General features: G+C 41.4%; 1 protein-coding gene and 1 long non-coding RNA gene across 15 annotated transcripts in view; one reads left to right on the top strand and one right to left on the bottom strand.

Annotated features, from left to right (window-relative positions):
- LOC141521004 (uncharacterized) overlaps positions 1-13,748 on the top strand; it is a 28,329-nt gene extending 14,581 nt beyond the window's left edge. For 2 of the 6 annotated variants that reach the window (XR_012477818.1, XR_012477821.1), the window contains 6 exons: positions 2,251-2,405; positions 7,510-7,623; positions 9,043-9,169; positions 9,555-9,658; positions 13,046-13,152; positions 13,365-13,748. This is a non-coding gene — a long non-coding RNA (uncharacterized LOC141521004). Of the gene's footprint in view, positions 1-2,250; positions 2,406-4,000; positions 4,110-7,241; positions 7,624-9,042; positions 9,170-9,554; positions 9,659-13,045; positions 13,153-13,364 lie in introns of all 6 variants that reach the window. The other 4 variants (XR_012477820.1, XR_012477822.1, XR_012477819.1 and 1 more) reach the window with 4 other exon arrangements.
- An 811-nt stretch (positions 13,749-14,559) lies between these two features.
- The window catches only part of MYO9A (myosin IXA), a 217,363-nt gene continuing 211,586 nt past the window's right edge, over positions 14,560-20,336 (bottom strand). For 7 of the 9 annotated variants that reach the window (XM_074233060.1, XM_074233061.1, XM_074233067.1 and 4 more), the window contains one exon: positions 14,578-19,456. In XM_074233060.1, coding sequence (XP_074089161.1) covers positions 18,996-19,456 — 461 coding nt within the window. In that variant the 3' untranslated portion in view covers positions 14,578-18,995. Of the gene's footprint in view, positions 19,457-20,336 lie in introns of all 9 variants that reach the window. The other 2 variants (XM_074233068.1, XM_074233066.1) reach the window with 2 other exon arrangements.

Genomic DNA, 20,336 nt, shown 5'->3' with positions numbered 1-20,336 from the left:
AAGCACAGTTGTAGGGAGCAAGTGAGGGGGACACAAAGCAAGCTAGGGGATCCCATGGGGTGAAAGGGTATTTTTGAGTCTCTAATGTGTATTAATAGTCCTTAAAATATAGTTCACCCAATCTTCATCTGATTCAAATTTAGGCCACAATACAGAGGGCCTTGTAATAGGCTCTTTAGTCCACTCCTGACAGCAATATTTTATCATTTTCAGTTTTAGTCTTCCCTCTTGTCCTGGGAGCATCCTCCAAATTTTCCTACATCCTCCCCAGAGGGCTACTTAGATGAATGTCTTTCCAGGGGAAGCCTCCCCTTCTTAGGCACCTTAGAACCTGACTCACCCCGACCTTGAAGCCCACCCTCCCTGTCCAAGCTTATCACCTCCCTTGGGCAGTTTCCTTAGGTTCCTGTACTTTGGGTCACCAGATCCACCTGGATCCCAGAACAACAAAGGTCTCCTTCTTACCTTTGCCCAATATATTGACCACTGTGGCCTGTCGACTTCTTTTCCTGATTCCTCCCAAGTTCTTCAAACCAGGGTTTGTGTCATGATCCCAGGAGGGAAAAGAGCTCACCTACAGGGGCCAGTGAATCCCAGTGAGAGCGCTCTCCCTGTGGGCTCTTGCTCAATTCCATTCAAGTCTCATGGTAGTCCCCATATTGGGCACCAAATTGTGAGAAACATGCTTGACACAGTTAAGGATCAGAAGATTATTGTAGCAAGAGCTTAGAGAAATCCAGCGATTCTGGCTAGAAATGGTTTCCACTCCTCAAAAGGGTGAGAGCTCGGAGTACAGAAGTAAGGAGGCTTTTCTGGGATTAGTATGATGCAGTTCCTTCAGCCCCTCTATTTCAAGAGGTAGATTGATCTAACTCTCTTTCAGGTTACAATCTTTCTGATACACCTTACCTTGATATATTGCTTTCTCTTCTTCATGTATCCCACAATTTGTAAATGAAGCTTAATTTTATGAAGGGTGTACAAAGTAAAATGTATGCACTTTACTAAGCAGATACAATTCTTTCTTTGGTCATTTCTAAGTTAGGATCAGTTCCCCCTTTATCCCCTTCCCCTTTTGCTCTTTGTTCATTCTTTCTAACTGTAAACTTCTACTAGGAAATGTTTTGGGGGGTTTTTTCAAGGCAATGGGGTTAAGTGGCTTGCCCAAGGCCACACAGCTAGGTAATTATTATCTGAGGCTGAATTTGAACTCAGGTTGTCCTGCTCCAGGACTTGTGCTCTATCCACTGTACCACCTAACCACCCCAAGAAATTTTTTTTAAAAATGTGCAATGAATTTTATAAAAGAAATTGTGGAAATAATGTAACCTCCAAAAAATAACCAAATATCTACTGTGTATCAAGCTTGGTATTAGATACTAGGGCAACAAAGCTCAAAATAAAAGCATTCCTGCCCCCCCAAAGCTTATATTATATCAAACAAATAATTCATACAAGTGGATACAAAATAGATAACAAAATATGGGAAATGAATAACAAAAGTTGAGGAAAGAATGGAAACTAGATTTTTTTTATAAATGTCTGACTCAAAAAAAGTAACCAGTTAGGGAAGGGTCAAGTGCTAGAGGCTTGAAAAAAGAATTTATTTACACAGAGCAAAGCAAACATGTTAAAGCACCCAGGGTGGTTCTAGAGGCCATCAGTGCAAACAGTAAAGAAGAACTAGACCAACATTATCCTGGAGAAAAACAATACTGCAGCTGGGTTAAGTCACCATGTATTACTTGGGGCAAGCCAAGGGCTTTTGATCCCTATGTAACTACATGCTGGTTGATCACAGATGAAATCAAGTGGCTAGTAAACAGAAAACCCTTCACCCCATAGGAGAGGATTGAACAGCAGCCAAATCACAGCATTTGCTTAAATTTCTGCCTCTTTCAGAAAAGTGAAAATGGAAACAATTTACCAAAGAAAAAAAACGGAACCATCCTTCCCTGACTTGTAGCTCATTCACTTGTAAAACTTTCACAAACTGCCTAGAGCACAACAGCCCTCTTGAAAAAAAAAGATCAATGCCATATTACTAACTAAGCTTTTTTATACTTGCAGGAGAAAGAACTATTGTTAAACCACAGTAAAAGAAACTGAATCTGGTCATAAGATTCTAGGCTTAAAATGTCTTGCTAAAGGCTTGATGTGGAGGCGGCTTCCTTCAGACTAGGCAGTGTGTAGAGTGAAGCGGCCCTACCCAGAAGAGACATCTTGGTAATCAAATCCTCTCATTGGCAGGCCAGGCTTCATTGCTGCATTCCCTCCCCACCCACTTTACCAGCAGCTTGTGGGCTGCCAAAAGGCTGAAGATGCTTTTGGAAAGAAAAGGGGATGCAAACCCAGCAAAGCCACAGAGCAATACCAGTTCTGACTGATGGGCCCAAATTCTACAGGTGAGGAGGCCTTTGTGGGTGGTAAGATAATGAGTATCTGGGTGTGGAAAGAAGAGACAGCTTTAAAATCTGGCCACCTCCTTAGCAGTGTAACCAGAGCACATTTCTTGTGCCTTGGAATTTACATCAAAGATTTCTTTTGCAATGACTTTTCACTTGGTCTTGTCTCCATTCCTCTCTCCTTCCAATTCAGTCTTCCTAGAATATTGCTTCTGTCATGGTGTTTCCTTGCAATAGATCTATAAGAGTTCTGTATTGCCCCCAAAAGCATTTTTCAATGTGTGCAAAAATAGAACTTACTCTGTCCTCTGAGACCCTCCTCCTTCTAAACTTCTCTAAGCTTATTGCTGTTTGGCCTTATTCTTGAAGAAGACAATGATACGAGGGAGGTGATGCCATGACATGCGTATGAATTGAATCTTAGTGATGGGGTGCTGTAAACTTCCCTATGCATAGCTAAGGGGACACTACCATCCTCACTTTAAGCCCCATGTCCAATCAGTTCCAAAATCCTGTTGTTTTTACCCTCATAATATCTTTCATATATAACCACTTCTCTCTTTTGACATTTCACCCCCCCCATGGCCAACTTTCACCTGTAGAATCTAATCTAAAATCCTCTATTTGGCATTCAAAACTCTTTACACCCAGCCCCACTCCTGTTTTCCAGTTTTCTTATACCTCACCCCCATGTACTCTAGGATCTAGCAACACTGGCCTCCTCAGCAGTCCTCTCACTACATCTCTCAATTCTGAGCATTTTCATTGATTACACCCATATCTGGAATTCTCTCCCTCTTCATCTTCACCAACAGGCTTCCCTGGCTTCCTTCAAGTACCAGCCTAAAATTCATCAACTAGAAACCTTTCTTGATTTCCCTTCATGCTCATGCCTTCCCTTGGTTAACTCCAATTTATCCTAAATATATCTCTTGTTTGTACACGATCATTTTCATGTTACCTCCCCATTAGACTGGGAGCTCTGTGAAAACAGGAACTGTTTTGCTTTTCTTTGTATTCCCAACACTTATCGTGGAAGCTGCCACATGGCACACTGGATAGAGCACCGACTTTGGAGTCAGGAGGAAGGGAGTGTGAATCCACTAGCTGTGTGAACTTGGACAAGTCACTTAACCCTGACTACCTCACATTCAGGGCCATCTCCCTGTTGTCCAGATTCATATATGGTCACTGGATCCAGATGGCTTTGGAGAAGAAAGAGAGGCTGAAGATTTAGTACAGCTCTGCCCCACTCAAATCCAATTCATGTGCTTGTCATGGCATCACCTCCCTGATGTCTTGGTCTTCTTTGGGAATGAAGGACAAATATTATTTATTAATAAATGCTTATTCACTAACTGACTAACCCTTGCAGTTCAACAAGTAAAGCCAGATCTCAAAAAAAATGTTTAATAGCAGAGGAACTCAATCAGCCATCCCAACCCACTTGTTCCTTGTGTTCCAGGTGCAGCCCCAAAGCCCCTCACAGACCCCAAAGGAGAAGCAGCTAAGTCCAAACCTCATTCCATAGGCAGTGCTGCCTCTCTCTAAGTTCCTACTCTGGTCTGACACCTTTCTTTTCCCCTTGAAACTAGACCTCTGATGTTATCCAGGTAGAGAATCTCTAGGTTGAGGAATTTATCAACACAACTCAACACCTTCTCTGCAGCTTCTGGTGTCACTTGGAGCATACAGCTGGCATGTGTGAGTAGTAGAACAAGTTTGGTCCTCCAGACTCAGCACTCTTTATGCTCCCATTCTGTCTTCTTTTGGAGGGTTATTGGAGCTAATAGAAAACTGAAAAGGTGGAGACATCTGCAAAGTGTCCCAACACCCAGGCTTTGAAACCACTCACTTCTCCCCTCCACTTCTCTGCTTTATACATTCAGTGTCTCATCTGGGCTTCCACTACTGTCCTTTCCTTCAGGTCCCACAGTAGCAACTCAGGTCACAAATGAGAATAATCTTTTGTTATACCAGAAGAATCCTATCCCTTAAGAAAGTCTGGAATGAAGGATTCCCACTAGACTTTGGTGCTGCTGCCAGGCTTCCACAAGGGATGAAGATAGAAAGGTATCATCCTTTCCATTTTACTGTGACTTAAGAGTGAAATGAATTTGAATTATTTATACCCATTCTCCCACTCGTCCCTTTCCTCTCTAAACTCCATTGACTCTTCTGTAAAGTCCTCTCTGTCTACCTTTCTAGGCTTCATATACCTGGTTCCCTTCCTCAGATCACAATCCAGCAACCCCAGGGCTGTGGGGCCTCCAGACCTGGAATGCTCTGGGGCCCATCTCTGCTCAAACCCTGGCTTCTGCAGCAGTCCTTTCTCTAACTGCTCCTGCCTTCCCCTCTGCATCACTTTCCATTTACTCTACATGTGGCCTCTGCTATCACCTTCCATTTATTCTATGTGTGGCCTCTGCCATCGCCTTTCATTTACTCTATATGTGACCTCTGCCATCACCTTCCATTTACTCTATACGTGGCCTTGGTGGACCAGTTGGGCAGAGGGGGTCTCCCTTACTGAGCATAGAGCCCCTAGAGGGCAAGCCTCTTCCCCAAGTGTAGCCCAGCATCAGTACCTACCTCTTAACTGTAAATGCTTGGTGACTAAGTCTGGACAGTGGACTAGGTTTGGAAGAAACAAAAGACTAGTTCTTTTTAAAGTGTGTCAAATAGCACTAGGAAGGAACCTTTAAAGAAGTTTTTTGTTGTTTGGTCATGCCAACTCCCTGTGATCCCATTTGAGTTTTTCTTGGCAGAGATACTGCAGTGGTGGGCCATTGCCTTCTCCAGCTCATTTTACAGATAAAGAAACTGAGGCAAGCAGGGTGACATGACTTGCGCAAGATCACACAGCTAGCTAGCTAGTGTCATAAATCAGATTTGAACTCGGGGCTTCCTGACTCCAGGGCTGGGGCCCAGTGCTCTATCCACTGCACCACCTGCCTGCACCTTTAAAGAAATTAGCCTTGGGTTATTATTAAAGGACATCTTTAAAAAAAAACACTGAAGGCTTGTGCCATAACTACAAGGACTCGGCTGAAGTTTTGTCTCTAATGGCTGCCTCTCTAAAGAGTTTTCCCTAAAGATTAAAATTCATACTCTTTAGTCAGTCTTCTGACTGTCTAATCTGACCTCACCTAACTCACATCAATCCCCTGTTCCAGCCAAGCCAGTGTCTCAGCCATGCCTCCTTCATTCATTTTACACACACACATACACACACACTCACATATACAGCTAACACATATAGTCACATACATGCACTCACATGCTCACTCATACCACATAAACATTCACACATACCCACTTACACATCCACATTCACACATTCACATGCATTCACATACATATCCATTCACTCACACATATACAGTCACTCACATACATACATTCATTCAGACATACACACATACATCCCATAAACATTCACACACATTCACCCACTCACACTTACTCATTCCCATATTCATTTCCCCCCTCCATTTCTCTAAAACCTACCCATTTTTCAACTTCATTTCAAATTCCATTCCTCTCAACCAATCTATCCCACAACCATTGCTCCTTATACTTATATTTATACTGACACACACTGTGTCACACACTTACACACTCACAACTCACACCACTTTTTTTCTGTGTCTTTTCTTCCCAAGGGGAAGGTTCCTTGTGAACAGGCTCCATATCCTACGTCTCTTCCACTTCTGAGCACAATCAAAACTGCTCAGTAGATAACTATGAAATTATACTGAACTACTCTATGACCTGGAGAGATTATGGTTTGGAAGCTAATAGAATTCCTGGATCTTACAGCAAAGAAAAGCTTCTATGTCTCTTCCACTTCTGAGCACAATCAAGACTGCTCAGTAGATAACTATGAAATTATACTGAACTCCTCTATGACCTGGAGAGATTATGGTTTGGAAGCTTATAGAATTCCTGGATCTTACAGCAAAGAAAAGCTTCCAGCAGAAATTCTACACCACTTAACACTTCTTCAGGCCAGGCTTGAGCCCCTCCTAGGAGGTATGGGATTTCCCCAGAGCAGTGCCGAAATCCAGCTCCAACAAGAACGGATTTAGAGGACAATTTGTGTGGAGCTCTCTCTAAGCTTCAGGTCAAGTTTAAGCATTGATGAGCCCAGGTTAGCTGTTGGGGGTCTGAGCACCAGCTCTCTCCTTCCGCTTGTTGGTTGCTATGTGATCTGGAGCATGTGAGTTCACCTCTGTGCCTTACTTCCTATTGGTGAAAGGGCAGCTTGGGATGGATGGAATGCCAGATAAAGGTCTGTTGACCCAGTGATAAGAGCCCGATAGGATTAGGTTAATGGTCTGATAAAGGGTTACTGTTTACAAGAATTCTGGCCTTTCATGTGGACAGGTCATTCCATTCAAGGGTGGCCAGCTTTGTGGGCCTCTGCTTTCATTACCGAGTATAATTGGTTTTTCTCCTCAATGTCCCATTTCCCTTTTTTCCTCTGAGAACTTCTCTTTTCTCCCTGGTCGTGCTTTAGTTTGTGTGAATGTACCAAGCACAGGCATCAATAACCTCATGTAGTCCTTGGAGATTTACTTGAAAAGGAAGGATTCATCATAACTGTGGTTCTTGTTCCTCCTTCTCTGAGGCTTTGCTGCTTTCTCAGCAGAGCGAGATTTGTTGGGGAACCCAAATGGGGGGAAGGCCTTGATATATTGCCTGTACAACAGAGCCAGTGCCCGGCCTCAGTCCAGGTGAAGGGGCCATGGCCCAGCAGCCTGTGGGGAGAGGAAAGCCAGAAACACAGTAGCCAGGCCCTCTATTTTGTGCAGTGTGTTCTTCTCTCCCCAGGTGTCACTGATGACGATGCAACAGCAACTGCAGGAAGAAATCCCTTTTCCTGGAAGGTCCAGGACCCCTGCCAGCTTGGAGTTCAGCACAATGACCATGTTGAGACCCCACAGGAAAAGAGTGGCATGAAAATCATATCTGGAAATTGCAATCTCTTTCCTATGAATCTGTGTTGCTTCAGGGACAAAGGGGCAGATCTTTGTGGGACCCTGCCACATAGGCTTTAACTTCCTTGGCTTCCTCCTCTTCTCCTTACCCTTCCTTTCAGATGAACATCTGACAACAAGTGGAAAGGGAGTGTTTTGGAGTGGACACAGCTCTACCTGTGTGGAATGAGGACCACAGGAATCGAGTTCGGAATCTGAGTTGGAGAGCGGAAAAGGTTTTTTTTTTTTAATTTCTTCACAGCCCCTCCTCCCCCATCTCAAGTAGATCAGCCAGGGAGTGTCCAAAAATAGAAGCCTGAAGACCTCTTTTATAATAATACTAATCCTACCTCTATACTCTGTCTTATCCTACCATAGGCTGGTAGGACAAACTCACAATCTTCTTCCTAACATTATCCAACTGGAGCAAAGCAAATTCAGTCCTCATCATCCTAATTGTTCATAAACAATCTCTATCCTATTAGAAAGTTAGTTTTCAATCCCTTATTACCATAATTATTCATAGCTAATCTAATCCCTATTAAAAGTGATGTTTTACAAAACCTCATTGTGCAATTTGGAGGCATTCAAGCAGAAAGACAGTCCAATTCTTCTTGAAATTACCTTATTTCCCAAGAACTAGGTAACCTCCTTACAGAGGAAAAAAAATAAAGATAAGAATGAATCTATGAGACATGAGAAAGCTTCACTGAAGGTTATTTCTCACAATTGTGTATCAGTGCATTTATGAGGAAACTTCACTTGTGGGCCATCTCTCACATAACCACACTCTAAGAATAACCAAAGCAAAGCAAGGTATTATTTTATTGTGTACAATAAACAACAATAAAGTCAGCAATGTTTGTTTTCCTGGATCCTGAACTCTGCTAGGGCTTAGCTCAGGTTGGCTTGAGTTTAGATTGCCTGGGTCATGAGAGCATACAGTTAGAGCTGGTAAGGATCTTCCTTAGATGCCATTGAGTCCAATCTCCTAATTTTGCAGATGAGGAAACTGAGACACAGGGCTCCTAAGTGGTTTGCCTCGGGATCCCACAGCTTAATACGTGTCTGAGCTTGGATTTGAACAGAGATCTTCCTGACCAAGAGTCCAGTGATTGATCCACTATGATACCTAGCTATCTCTGGATGATTCTTCTTGTCCTTCAGTCATATCTAGCTCTTTGTGACATCATTTGTGGTTTTCTTGGCAAAGATACTAGAGTGGTTTGTCATTTTCTTCTCCAGTTCATTTTACAAATGAGGAAACTGAGGCGAACAGGGTGAAGCGACTTGCCCAGGGTCATATCCTGACTAAGCTGGGCACTTTACCCACTGTGCCATGAAGCTTCCCATTTCCCTAATATTTATTCCATCTACCTATACCATGAGGAAGCCAGTTCTACCCTGTTCACTCTGTTTGCAGTATGAGCTCCCCCCACATAACCCTAGCAACAGCCCATTCTGGGCCTGCCCAGGACCCTTTCAGAGGTGGGGGTGGGGCTTGTTCTCCTGGCCAGAGCATGCCTAGCCCAGGTGAGCATGCCTAGCCCAGGTGACCATGCCCCAGGGCTGACAATTCTTGAGAATTCCTACCAGTGTCTCTGGTAGACAGAGCTGTTTGGTCTTCCCTACCCTGCCTTTTCCCTTTCTTGCAGGTCTGAGTCCAGGGCTCCTGTGCAGAGTTTGTGGGGACAGCAGCAGTGGCAAACACTATGGCATCTATGCCTGTAATGGTTGCAGTGGCTTCTTCAAGAGGAGTGTGAGGAGGAAGCTCATTTACAGGTGAGAAGGCCCCTTCTGCCATCCCTCTCTCCATAGACTGAGCTTCTACTCCCTATGGCTTAGCAGAGGTAGGGAATTGTAGGTTGTGGCAGGGGATGTAGCCCAATTCAGGATCCACTCAGACTTTTTTGTGACCTGCCCTCTCCTTCACTAGCCTGGCTGGGCAGCCTGGAATCACCCAATTGGAACCCCTCTCCTAAAAAGAGTTCATGATAGCCTGGCCCACCTTCTGTAGAGAAGAGAACAGAGGTAGGGTCTCTGGGACTTTTTTTTTTTAATCAATTAGTAAGCAACCAACTCTATGGCAGACACTGTGTAGTCCTGGGCATACAAAGATAAGAATGAAACAACCACCCCCTCAAGAAACTTCCATTCCATTCTATAGGTGTCAGGCTGGCTCTGGGGCATGCCCCGTGGACAAGGTCCATAGGAACCAGAGCCAGGCCTGCTGACTGAGGAAGTGTCTACAGTCAGGGATGAACAAGGATGGTGAGTAGGGAAGGGGGTCCAGGGTCTAGTTATATTGAAGCAGCCTATGAAAATTATATATATAATATACACACATACATACATACATGTATTATACAAATATATGTATAAAATCATATACCTGTGGTGTTTAAAAAGACTAAAGAGACATGGTTTCTGGGTAATTTAATCATGTTATTAATAATTATCTTCAAAAAGAATGGTCATTTGGACATCTCTCTTAGACCAAAGACAACCATGATGGGGTTTTGGCGGGGGTACTATAGGTTTTATGCCTTTTGAAGAGCAGGTATTCCCCAGTCTGGCAACCAACTCTGATTGGTTAACAATTAATGAGATAATATTACAATGAGGGACTGGACCTGAACTTTGACTAGGTCATTTTACTTCTTAATTTATTCCCAACCTTGGAAAATCTATTCAAAGAATTTTCCCCCACTCAAACGCTAGTAAAGGACAATGTCTGCCCTACTGATATTTGTCCTTCGTTCTTGAAGAAGACCATGACATCAGGATGCCATGACAAGCACCTAAATTGGATCTGAGTGCAGGGAGCTGTGCTTGGTCACCAGCCTCACTTTCTCTTCTGGAACCATCTAGGTCCTATAACCAGATATGAGTCTGGAATCAGATTGCCCAAGGTCCCATAGCCAGTAAGTGTTAAGTGTCTGAGACCAGATTTAAATTTAGGTTCTCCTGATTCCACAGCTGGTACTCTATCCACTTCATCAACTAGCTGCCCCCCACAGTCCCACCTGAGTGAGATCTGCATAGAAGAGGTTGGCTTAACCTTTAGAGACTGAAGTCTTAAAATGAAGATAAAAGAATGGGGAAATCCAAATCTCCCCAGATCATTGGTTAATAATTATTCCTTTCAGACCCAGATTGTGACATTAAGCTCTCAGCTCTGAATTTATGAGGCTATTCAACAAATATCCCCTAGGTTCTAGATACTAAGCTGTTGAGTTTTGTTTCCCTTTTCTGTCAAAAAGGAATTGTTTTCCTCTGTTCTATCAAGACTGTTATAAGCAAAGTATTTTTAAACTTAAAATGCAAAAGAAATGTGAGTTATGGCCTTTGCTTCATAGGACTTCTGCTTAAAGTATTTGAAAGTGGAATCTAAAATTAGTCATCTGCAAAACCTTGAAAAATAGTGTTTCACTTCAGATAGTTTTTTTTTTAAAAAAAAGTACTTTTTATATTAGCTTAAACAATCTACATTACTGTTCTTGAGAGATAGTGTGATGCATTTTTTGAAATGATGAAAAATGATTTTGGGACAATGTAGAACTTTTCATTCTAATGAATACAAGCTTAATATGGGGTGTTCAGATCTTACTAGTTATATCATGTCATGTCTTATGGCACAATAATATTCCATCGCCATCATATATGACAGCTTGTTTAACCATTAATGGGCCTCTCCTCAGTTTTCTTTGCCACCATAAAAGGAGCTGCCATAAATATTTTTATGTAAATAAGTTCTTCCCCCCAACACACCGTTATGGGATGTCTTTGGGATACAGACCCAGCAGTGGTATTAGAGAGCAACTAACTCCTTTTTATGCAGCATGTACAAGGAATCAGTATTTGGCAATACGCCCACAGAAGGTGAAAGACATAGGTGAGGTGAGCTAAGAAAGGGCAGGCGGCTTCCACTTGAGGGGAACTCCATTTTCAGAAGTCAGGATCAAGATGAAGGCTGTGGAGAGGCAAGAGCTACCACCAGCAAATACACAGATGAGACAGATGGCTCCCCTTAAGTTCTCTATGGTCAAAGTTATACTGAAGGATTCTTTTCCCCTTATTCTTTTCCTTTCCTCAGCTCCTCATCAGAAAATAAGTGTTGCTGTTTTTTCTGTTAAAAATTTTGTTTGATCAACCTCAGCAACTTGTATACTTCAGGGCTGGAGAGGACCTTAGAAACCATCTTTTTGACAGCTGAAGAAAGTGCTTTTGTTAACTTTTTTTTAACAAGTTCAAAATAAATTTGATTGCCACTTGAGAGCTGTAGGACTTTGGGTGTGTTATTGAACTTTGGACCCTCAGGCATGTGTAAAACAGAACCAATACTTATGGTAACTGCAAAGGGATCTGGTATGGATAAAGTGCTCACTGAGGATATTTTCAAGCAATGGGACCCTGGGTTAAGTCTGTCAGTTTCCTAATAATGTAAAATGGGAATAGGAACAGCACATACGTTAGGGTTGGGGAAGAGCAAATCAAACAGGTAATAAGTACTTTAGAATCTTTAAAGTCTTACGTAAATGCTAGCTAACTTCAGTTTCTTTGACAGTTGACCAACAGTTTACAATTTATTTATTGTTGTGGTTGAGTTTTTTCAGTCCGATTCTCTGATACTGTATTTGGGGTTTTCTTGGAAGAAACATCGTAGTTTGTCCTTTCCTTCTCTAGCTCATTTTACAAATGAGAAAACTGAGAAAAATAGAGTTAAGTGACTTGCCCAAGGTCACAGAGCTAATTACGTGTCTGAGGCAAAATTTGAACTCAGGAAGATGAGTCTTCCTGGTTCCAAACCCAGTGTTCTTCCCACTGCTGAGAAAACACTATATAAAGATGAACTACTAGGATTACATTTGTAATTATGTGAATAACCTATTCTTTTTATTTCACTTCATTTTTATTTATTAATTATACTAAATAATGATTTTATGAGCAGGTCTACTTTACATATATATGTAAATATATATATACATACATATATATATATATATATACATAAATACATATCCTTATATACCTAAACTACCATAGTCACTTTAGATTGTAAAGGGTATTAAATAAGGTATTTCTGCTTCCTTCCAAATTTTGGAAAGAACAGTATTCTTCCCCATCCCTGCCTTTAACATATTTGCAAACTGTACAACTCTAATGAGTAACAGCTAACATTAGATAGTTTTTTAAGGTTTGCAGAGAATACAAATAACCCCCCCCCTTTGACACATCCACTTTGGGGAATAGATACTACTATTATTTGTCATTTTACTAATTAGGAAACTGAGGCTGAGGTTGACTTAGTCATGGTCACAAAGTTAGGAGGTGTCTGAAGCAGGATTTGAACCCAGGTCTTAATTTCAAGTCCAGCACTCCAACCAGTGCGCCCCACCTCAGCTGATTCTGATTGTAAGAATTATGCTGAAAGGTGTTGGGGGCACATTAAAAAAAGTTCAGTGATTCCTCCTGACCCAAATTTTTATAGCTTGGATAAAAGCTTTGCAGACATAGGTACTTGTTATGGAGCTGCTTTGTAGTTCCTACTTATTCAGTTAAGTGAGATTGTATTTGGGGTGAATACTGCAGGAGATTGGAATGGGGTCTCCTCCTCATACTCTTCCTCTTTCCTCCTTGCTTGGTGCTTCTTCATAGAGACTCAGGACTTGAAGGATCCTGTGCAGATGCAAAAATTTGCAGGACCAGTCCCAAGTGATGCTGGGTCAGCCCAAGAAGATGCATTATCCTAGCCAGCAGGAGAGGTATGAAGGTTGGACAGGATCATCTCTTTTTATAGTGTTGTTCACCTTGGCATCATCACCAACTCCATCACCACCACCACCACTGTCACCACCACTTTTTTAATCACTTTATTGGAATATAATCTGGAATGTAATCTCCTATTGGAATATAATCTGGAATGTAATCTCCTGATGCCTTTGGTAACCAATGATACCTTTCTCTCTTTTTCCAGGTTTGGGAAACTGCTTTTACTTCTTTCTACCCCCTCTGAGATTTCTTCAGACCAAATTGAGATCTTTTTTCATAGAACCACAGGAAACACACCCAGGGAGAAACTCCTTTGTGATGTGTTCAAAAACTGACAACTGTGAGAAGCTATTTTACACAAAATTTTGAGTCTGGATTCCTGATTTTTCCAACAAGGCAAAAAGCCTAATCCAAGTGAATTCAACACTTGAAAAATAGTTTGAACCAATGAACATCTCCATTTCCTAATTTCTGCATTATCTTCTCCCTCTCCCTCTTTTCAACTTCATTGTTAAAAGGCCATCTGTGAGACTTCCATTAAGTTATAGGTCTTCTACACAATGGGAATAAACTTGTTTTGCTAAAATAAGCTGAAGAGTGATAAATGTGGTTTTAGTTTGGTTTTTTTGGCCTCCGAAGGAGGAGGAAGTCCTTAAAGTCAATTGATAATATTGTGAGAAATCTACTAATGGAAGCAGAATTGAGACACTCCTTTCCAGGCCTAAAGAAATTTATGTAAGGGACATGTCCCATAGAATGCTCTGAGGAAAAAGGGTTCACAACCCATTATGGAAAGAATAACCAGGATCTATTGAGGAGGTACAGAGTGAAATAGTTGGTAGATGGATGTTTGCATAAAGTATAATTGAAGAGTTCTGTCTGATTAAAGTTTTTTAGACTCAGACAACTTTGCTCTTGATATTCCAACATACTTCCAACTTATTCAAGCTTTCTAGTGGAATTAAGACCCTATGCTAAATTGAATTTTTCAAAGTATGTCTCATCCCTAAATCTGTAGATCCCATTAGAATCCATAGAACATATCCTTTCAGCAAGGAGCACAATACAAATTTGGAGAGCTGGATACTCAACAAATCAGAAGTCTGTTTTGAGGCTTTAATTCTAGTAGACGGTCAAGCTACCAAGCCGGACCCCTCAGATGATCTGTAGCAATGATAGTTTCTGAATAGCTTCAATTGTACTACCAAGGAGGAAGTCTATCAGAACACAATATCTCTGTGAGAGGGCATTAAATAAGGGTATTTCAGCTTCCTTCCAAATTTTGGGAAGAACAATATTCTTAGTCCAAAGATATTGCTCTTTTCCCCCCATGTACCCCTTTTTAGAAATGGGCTTCCAAACCCAATTGTTCACCCCCCCCCCCAAAACTGGTGTTTAATGTAAATAATAAAAAGGAAACATTTGAATATGTTTAGTTTTTTATCTTTTATAGAATGTCCATTTTCTTCATGAATGAATTTCTCCATATAAAAGGCCATTATTCAACCAAAGGGTTGTCTTAGCACATCCTGCAGCTGCTGCAAATGTTGATTTTAGATGAAGAGACTAAATTGAGGTTGGTTACTCTCCCCACCAAGCTTAGAAAAGGAGGCCGGGTGTAAATGCCATCCACCATCTTGGTTATGGCCAAATGAAGTCCTTACCTGGATGATCTCAGGGATGGGGAAACATCATTGTAACTCTCACCTTCCCTCAGACTTGTGAGATCTACTAAACTTTCAGGATATACCACAAGGAGGGTTCTTCCCTTACAAATAAAAAAAAAATGAAGTTATGGCAGAGAAAACAAATTGCTCAGGATATTACTTTGATCAGCTTTGTTCTTTAATAAGCTAGGAGTTATTTGTTCATAAGGCTGGCTTTTTACAACCATACAGGATATATTTAAGAAATGACAGAAATTGCACTTTATACATGAGGCCTTTCTCCCAAAAGGGGGGGGAAAAAGGAAAATCTACTGACATGGAATTAGAAGTGTCTGTTGACTGCATCATGAACATAATCCAGTTCTGTGGCCAAGGTAAATCATATATGTATTTATATATATATATATATGTATATGTCTGTACATATATACTTCTGTACATAAAGATGTATCTACAATTCACACATCTATATACATAGATGTGTGTATATATATACATTTTATTTTTAAACAGGAATATTTAAAATTTAAAGAGTATGACATAGGATTATATATCCCTTTACAATATATACTTTGTTGTTTTAATTTACACGTAGCTATTTATTATAAATTACATTAAAATCCATGAAAATAATGTAATAATCCACAGTCAGGGCCTTTACCCATGATCAGTATAATTACTTAGTACAAAGAGTGTATCTTATTATATGAAATCCTATTTGACTTACTCAAGAAATGTGAAAAACAGGCAGGACAGTTGAACACAGGGAACTCAACAGACTTCTGGAATCTTTGTTCAGCAAATATGTTATTAAAGACCATTTTCCCTGTTCTCTTCAAAGTCTGATTTGAACTCAGGAAGATGAGGGATGGTGAGGAGAGTGATCAAAAGCATCCACAAGAATGTTTAAGAACAAGGGAAGCCAGAGGACTGATTGATTGGCCCAACTCAAACATATCACCTAAGGAGAGGAAGGAAATGCAAAGGGAGCAGAAATCGAGAGATGGCAGATGTATAATGAGGGTGGGTGGGTAGACCTTGCCGAGTATCCAGTGAAAATATCTCTGAATCTTGAGCCTAAAGTAAAATTGTGTTGGGTACGAAAACATTGACACTGCAATACATTTTACTTGTTTTCCCAAATCACTGGGAAAAAGAAAAAGCCACTTCCCACACATAGCTTATTTTGAGCTAAATGGGAGGGCAGAATTGGGATGACCTCTTTCACAGCCTACATCTCCATTACCAGTGAGAACCAGGTTTAACTTTGAAGCTGGGGTGGGCAGGGCAGAGGAGCAGCCCTCCAAGCTGTCTGCAAAATTCTCACCATTGTTTGGTCTTTCAATCTGGAAATTAGTCATATAGTTACACTGACCGCCCCCCCCCCCCAAGCTTCCTAAGCATAAGAAAAAAGCCAGTGTACGGTGGTGATGGAGCTAATGTTAATTGGAGGTGTATCAACTGCAATGACTGGAACAGGGTATAAAATCTGGGTTCCTGATTGGGGAAATGGAGTGGCATGTATGAAACCTGCTCAGATCATGGGACTGATATTTTTGCCCAGCAGTGAACTTTCCATGCCACTACACTAAAACCTTGCAGGATAATAAACAGTAATAAGAGTGAATCATTAAAGGAAAAAAAAAATTAGGACTGCACATATTTGATGCAAATATTTTCTTATAGTGATTTTAAGATGAAATTTAATTTTGCCTAATTAATGTTTTTTTTTGAATTTTGCAAGGCAATGGGGTTAAATGACTTGCCCAAGGTCACACAGCTAGGTAATCATTGTCTTGAGGCTGGATTTGAACTCCTGACTACAGGGCTGGGGCTCCATTCACTGCGCCACCTAGCTGCCCCTTGATCTCTCAATTAATAAAGTGGAAAGGAGTATGTACTACAGACTTAAACCAGATCCTACTGATTGCTGAAAAATGAACAGTTTTAAGTAGTTATGGAATTGCCAATAGTATACTTTTATTTCCTATAAAAATGACCTATATGACATTTTTGTGTAAATTATTAATCTTCTAAAGAATCACAGCTTCAGATAGAAAATATGGAATGTCAGTCCCAGGTGATTACTTCAGGTCTAGAAAGAATAACAAAGCATCCAATTCATCAAACGATCCAATGTTTATAGGGCTTTTAACCGAGGAGGTTCAGTCAAGAGAGGCTGACCCAGGAGGCTCCAAACTCGTTTCTATAGAACCTGATGATGTGGGGAGCTTTAAAACAAATATTTTGAGAAGGATACTTGGGAGAGCCTGCCCCTTATGGAGTCATTGTAAAAAAACAGGATTTTGTGTTCCCCATCTTCCCCTGCCTCAAGCCCCAGCTCCAGGAGCTTCTGAAAAAAAAATCAGACTTTCAAAATTGTTTTTTTTAAGGGTTTCAAATCTAATACTCAATAACTTGAATTATACTCTGGAATCTGAAGTCTTCCTATCCCTAGCAGAAACCCTGGAGAGAATAGGAGGATAGTTAGCCAGGAAATCTATTGTTACCTGAAGCTACCACATGGAAAGGCTGTCTACTGGTCCAAAAATATGTAATCTTGGTTCCACAGCTTATGCATAATCAACCAACAGTGTGTTAGTTTTAAATGATGGTCTCACGATAGGTCTTAATATTCAGTTCATAGAAGTATTAAAATGGTGCTAAATGGCACATTACAAAGCAAGGTGAGGAATTAGCCCAGCCAGGCATCAGGGTATGGGGGGGCAAGATATCTTTCTTAGGACAGTGCTTATGTAGTAGTTAGATAAATGCAAAAGGAATTCCAAAAATAACTTTCACATGTCTCAAGAAAGGATGTCACAGTTCAGATAGGTGAGTTCACCTTCATTTCTCACCTAGTATAAATAGCAAAGGCAAATCTAACAAATGATATGAAGCTTTTCAGAGTTCATCATGAGGTGTGGGGACAGTCTGTGATGAAAAACAATGGCATTACTTTCTCCAAACACATACAAGAGGATCTTGTCTTCAATTTTGATGACCCATGATTTCTCTGCTTTTCTGTAAGAGTTTAAAACCACACACACACACACACACACACACACACTCTCTCTCTCACACAATTGTATGTATTTTATATATTATATATAATATATACATATATATTTACAGTAAAATTTAGTAACCAGAATATGAATAAAAATAGCTTCAAGTAGTCCTTGGTTTTTTGTTTTGATTGATTTGCTTAATACTGATGGTCTGAGAAAAAAGAGAAAAGTTAGTTTGGTCACATTTTTAAAAGAATATTTTTCTTTTTGGCAGCTTTAATGACATTTATTCATGCATGATTTCTTACGAATGTCTTGGAAGACTGAATTAGACATCATGCTGCTTGTGGTGAGGGTGAGACTTTTCTGATGATTTTCCAGCAGTGTGTGTTTGTTAGTCTGTTGTCTCTTGTTCAATGATCAGTAGGTAGGGAGCAACACAGAGGGATTATGATACAGCTTTAAAGTCTGAGAAGAGATCTAAGAAGTTGTTGAAAAGCTCCAGGGACCAGAGGAATTGTATGGCTATTGAAAACTCGGCACACTTGTGTATTTGGTGTAAACCAACTAGGAGTCAGACTGGAATTGGTCATTCTGACATCTTAACAAAATAAAATAAAATTAATTTCTTCTTGCAGTGCATAACCCTCTAGTGTGTAAGATATGCTCTGAAACAACAACTTTTTAATTTTCAATTAACAATCTATAGAGACTTATAAATAATTTGTAATAAAGGACTCCATTTCTGGGTCACAGGACCTTGGGTCAGGTTTAAATCAGCTGCAACTTCTAAGAACCCCCAAGAAACCAAAGCTACAGTTTTATCCATTAAAGTCAACTTTCTGTTGGCCCAACAAGGCCTGTAAGCTGCCTCGCCTTTGTGATTTCTGCCCCCTGTGCCAACCCAGTTGGTAGCAGATTACTAAGGACAGAAAAACCGAGGGGGGGGCATGTGCCTCCGAGGCTCTTTATGCAGGAATAAATCCTGGTGGCTCTGCAGTCCTCCCTACTGAAGACTAGCTAAGGCCCCAGCAGTCTTTCTCTCCCAGGCCGATGCCAAGCCTCCTGATGCAGCAGCAGGACTAGTGCCCATGCTACCCGTGAGGGACGGGTCAAAGTTGAGATGCTGTGGTCATGAGGGGGCATGGGCAGACCAGGTTAGACCATGTACTCATGATGCTCATCAACCAGCTCTGGCTGGGCACGGCCATAGCCGGGGTGCACAGTTCTCTTGGGATCTGCCCTCAAAACGTCCTTGGGGAGGGCTTTCGTTTTCTGGGGTGACTTTTTTAATTTGTTCAGTTTTTCCTTGCCCTTTGCAGAGCAGTATGCACCTTGGCTAATAACCCAAGGCCAGGACTCTGGGGCCCTGGCCTGGCTCAGGGAACCTTGCACTGTTAGCTGGGACTCGGCGGTCTCCTCAGCAGCAGCACGACGGGGGAAGGGAGATTTGGAAGCACACTTTTGGGGCACATGGGAAGAAGTTGCGCTTCTTGCAGTATGGGTAGCTCCAGCAGAATCCAAAGAATCTGCAAGTTTCCGTTGCTTTTTCAGCAGCTTTTGCAATTTATTTGATTCAGATTTGGAAGATTTCATGGTATCAAGTATTAAAGTTTTCTCTAAGACAAAATGAAAAAGACAAAAAAAAAAGTCAGATAATGCTGTCCACTGTCCTGGATAGAATTGAACTGGTCCGGATGAAAGGGTGTCCTCTATCCACTGAGCTACCTATCTACCCCCAGGAATTAGTTTTTTATCAAAAAGTATATTTTTGAGGGGGAGTGCTAGGTGGTGCATTGGATAGAGCACTGGCCCTGGAGTCAGGAGGACCTGTTGAGTTCAAATCTGATCTCAGATGCTTAATAATTACCTAATTGTTTGACCAGGACTACCTGAATTCAAATCTGGCCTCAGACAATAATTACCTAATTGTGTGAACTTGGGTAAGTCACTTAATCCCAATGCCTTGCAAAAACCTAAAAAAAACCCCCAACTATTTTGAGATCTGTGTTTCAATATAATTGCTTTTCTCTGTAGGCTGATGCATTTGAAACCACCATTCAGAGAATGAGCTCATGGACTTCATCAGACCTTGACAGAGGGAGTCATGGCATACAGCAAAGGTGGCATAAGGCCCAATGTTTCTTGTGCTTTTAACTTGAAGTTACATCAAAGAGAAACCATTTCCCCCTTTAGGAACTGGACACAGAAGTTTTAATAGAAGAAACCAGCATTTGACACCATTAGTTTCTATGAATAGCAGAAAGCTCCCTCTGGGCAAAGGCACTGAACCCCAGGGGTCCCCCGGAGCAGGGACTGATCAGAAACCTCAGAACCCAGGGTTGCCTCCAGTGGCCAGACCCCCAGAGCCCATCCGGGCAGCTTGTCTGCTCCCCCTGAATGGATGGCACTCTAGGAGCAGCCTCTGCTTTGTCCCTGCAGTCCTGGGCTCCTCGGGGCTCCATTGCTGCTTGGAGTCTCTGGCCTCTCGATCCTCAG

Source organism: Macrotis lagotis, chromosome 4 (genome assembly GCF_037893015.1).
Source record: "Macrotis lagotis isolate mMagLag1 chromosome 4, bilby.v1.9.chrom.fasta, whole genome shotgun sequence".
Classification (NCBI taxonomy): domain Eukaryota; kingdom Metazoa; phylum Chordata; class Mammalia; order Peramelemorphia; family Peramelidae; genus Macrotis; species Macrotis lagotis.
Note: the sequence above shows the minus strand (reverse complement) of the source record. Positions and strands in the feature narration are given on the sequence as shown.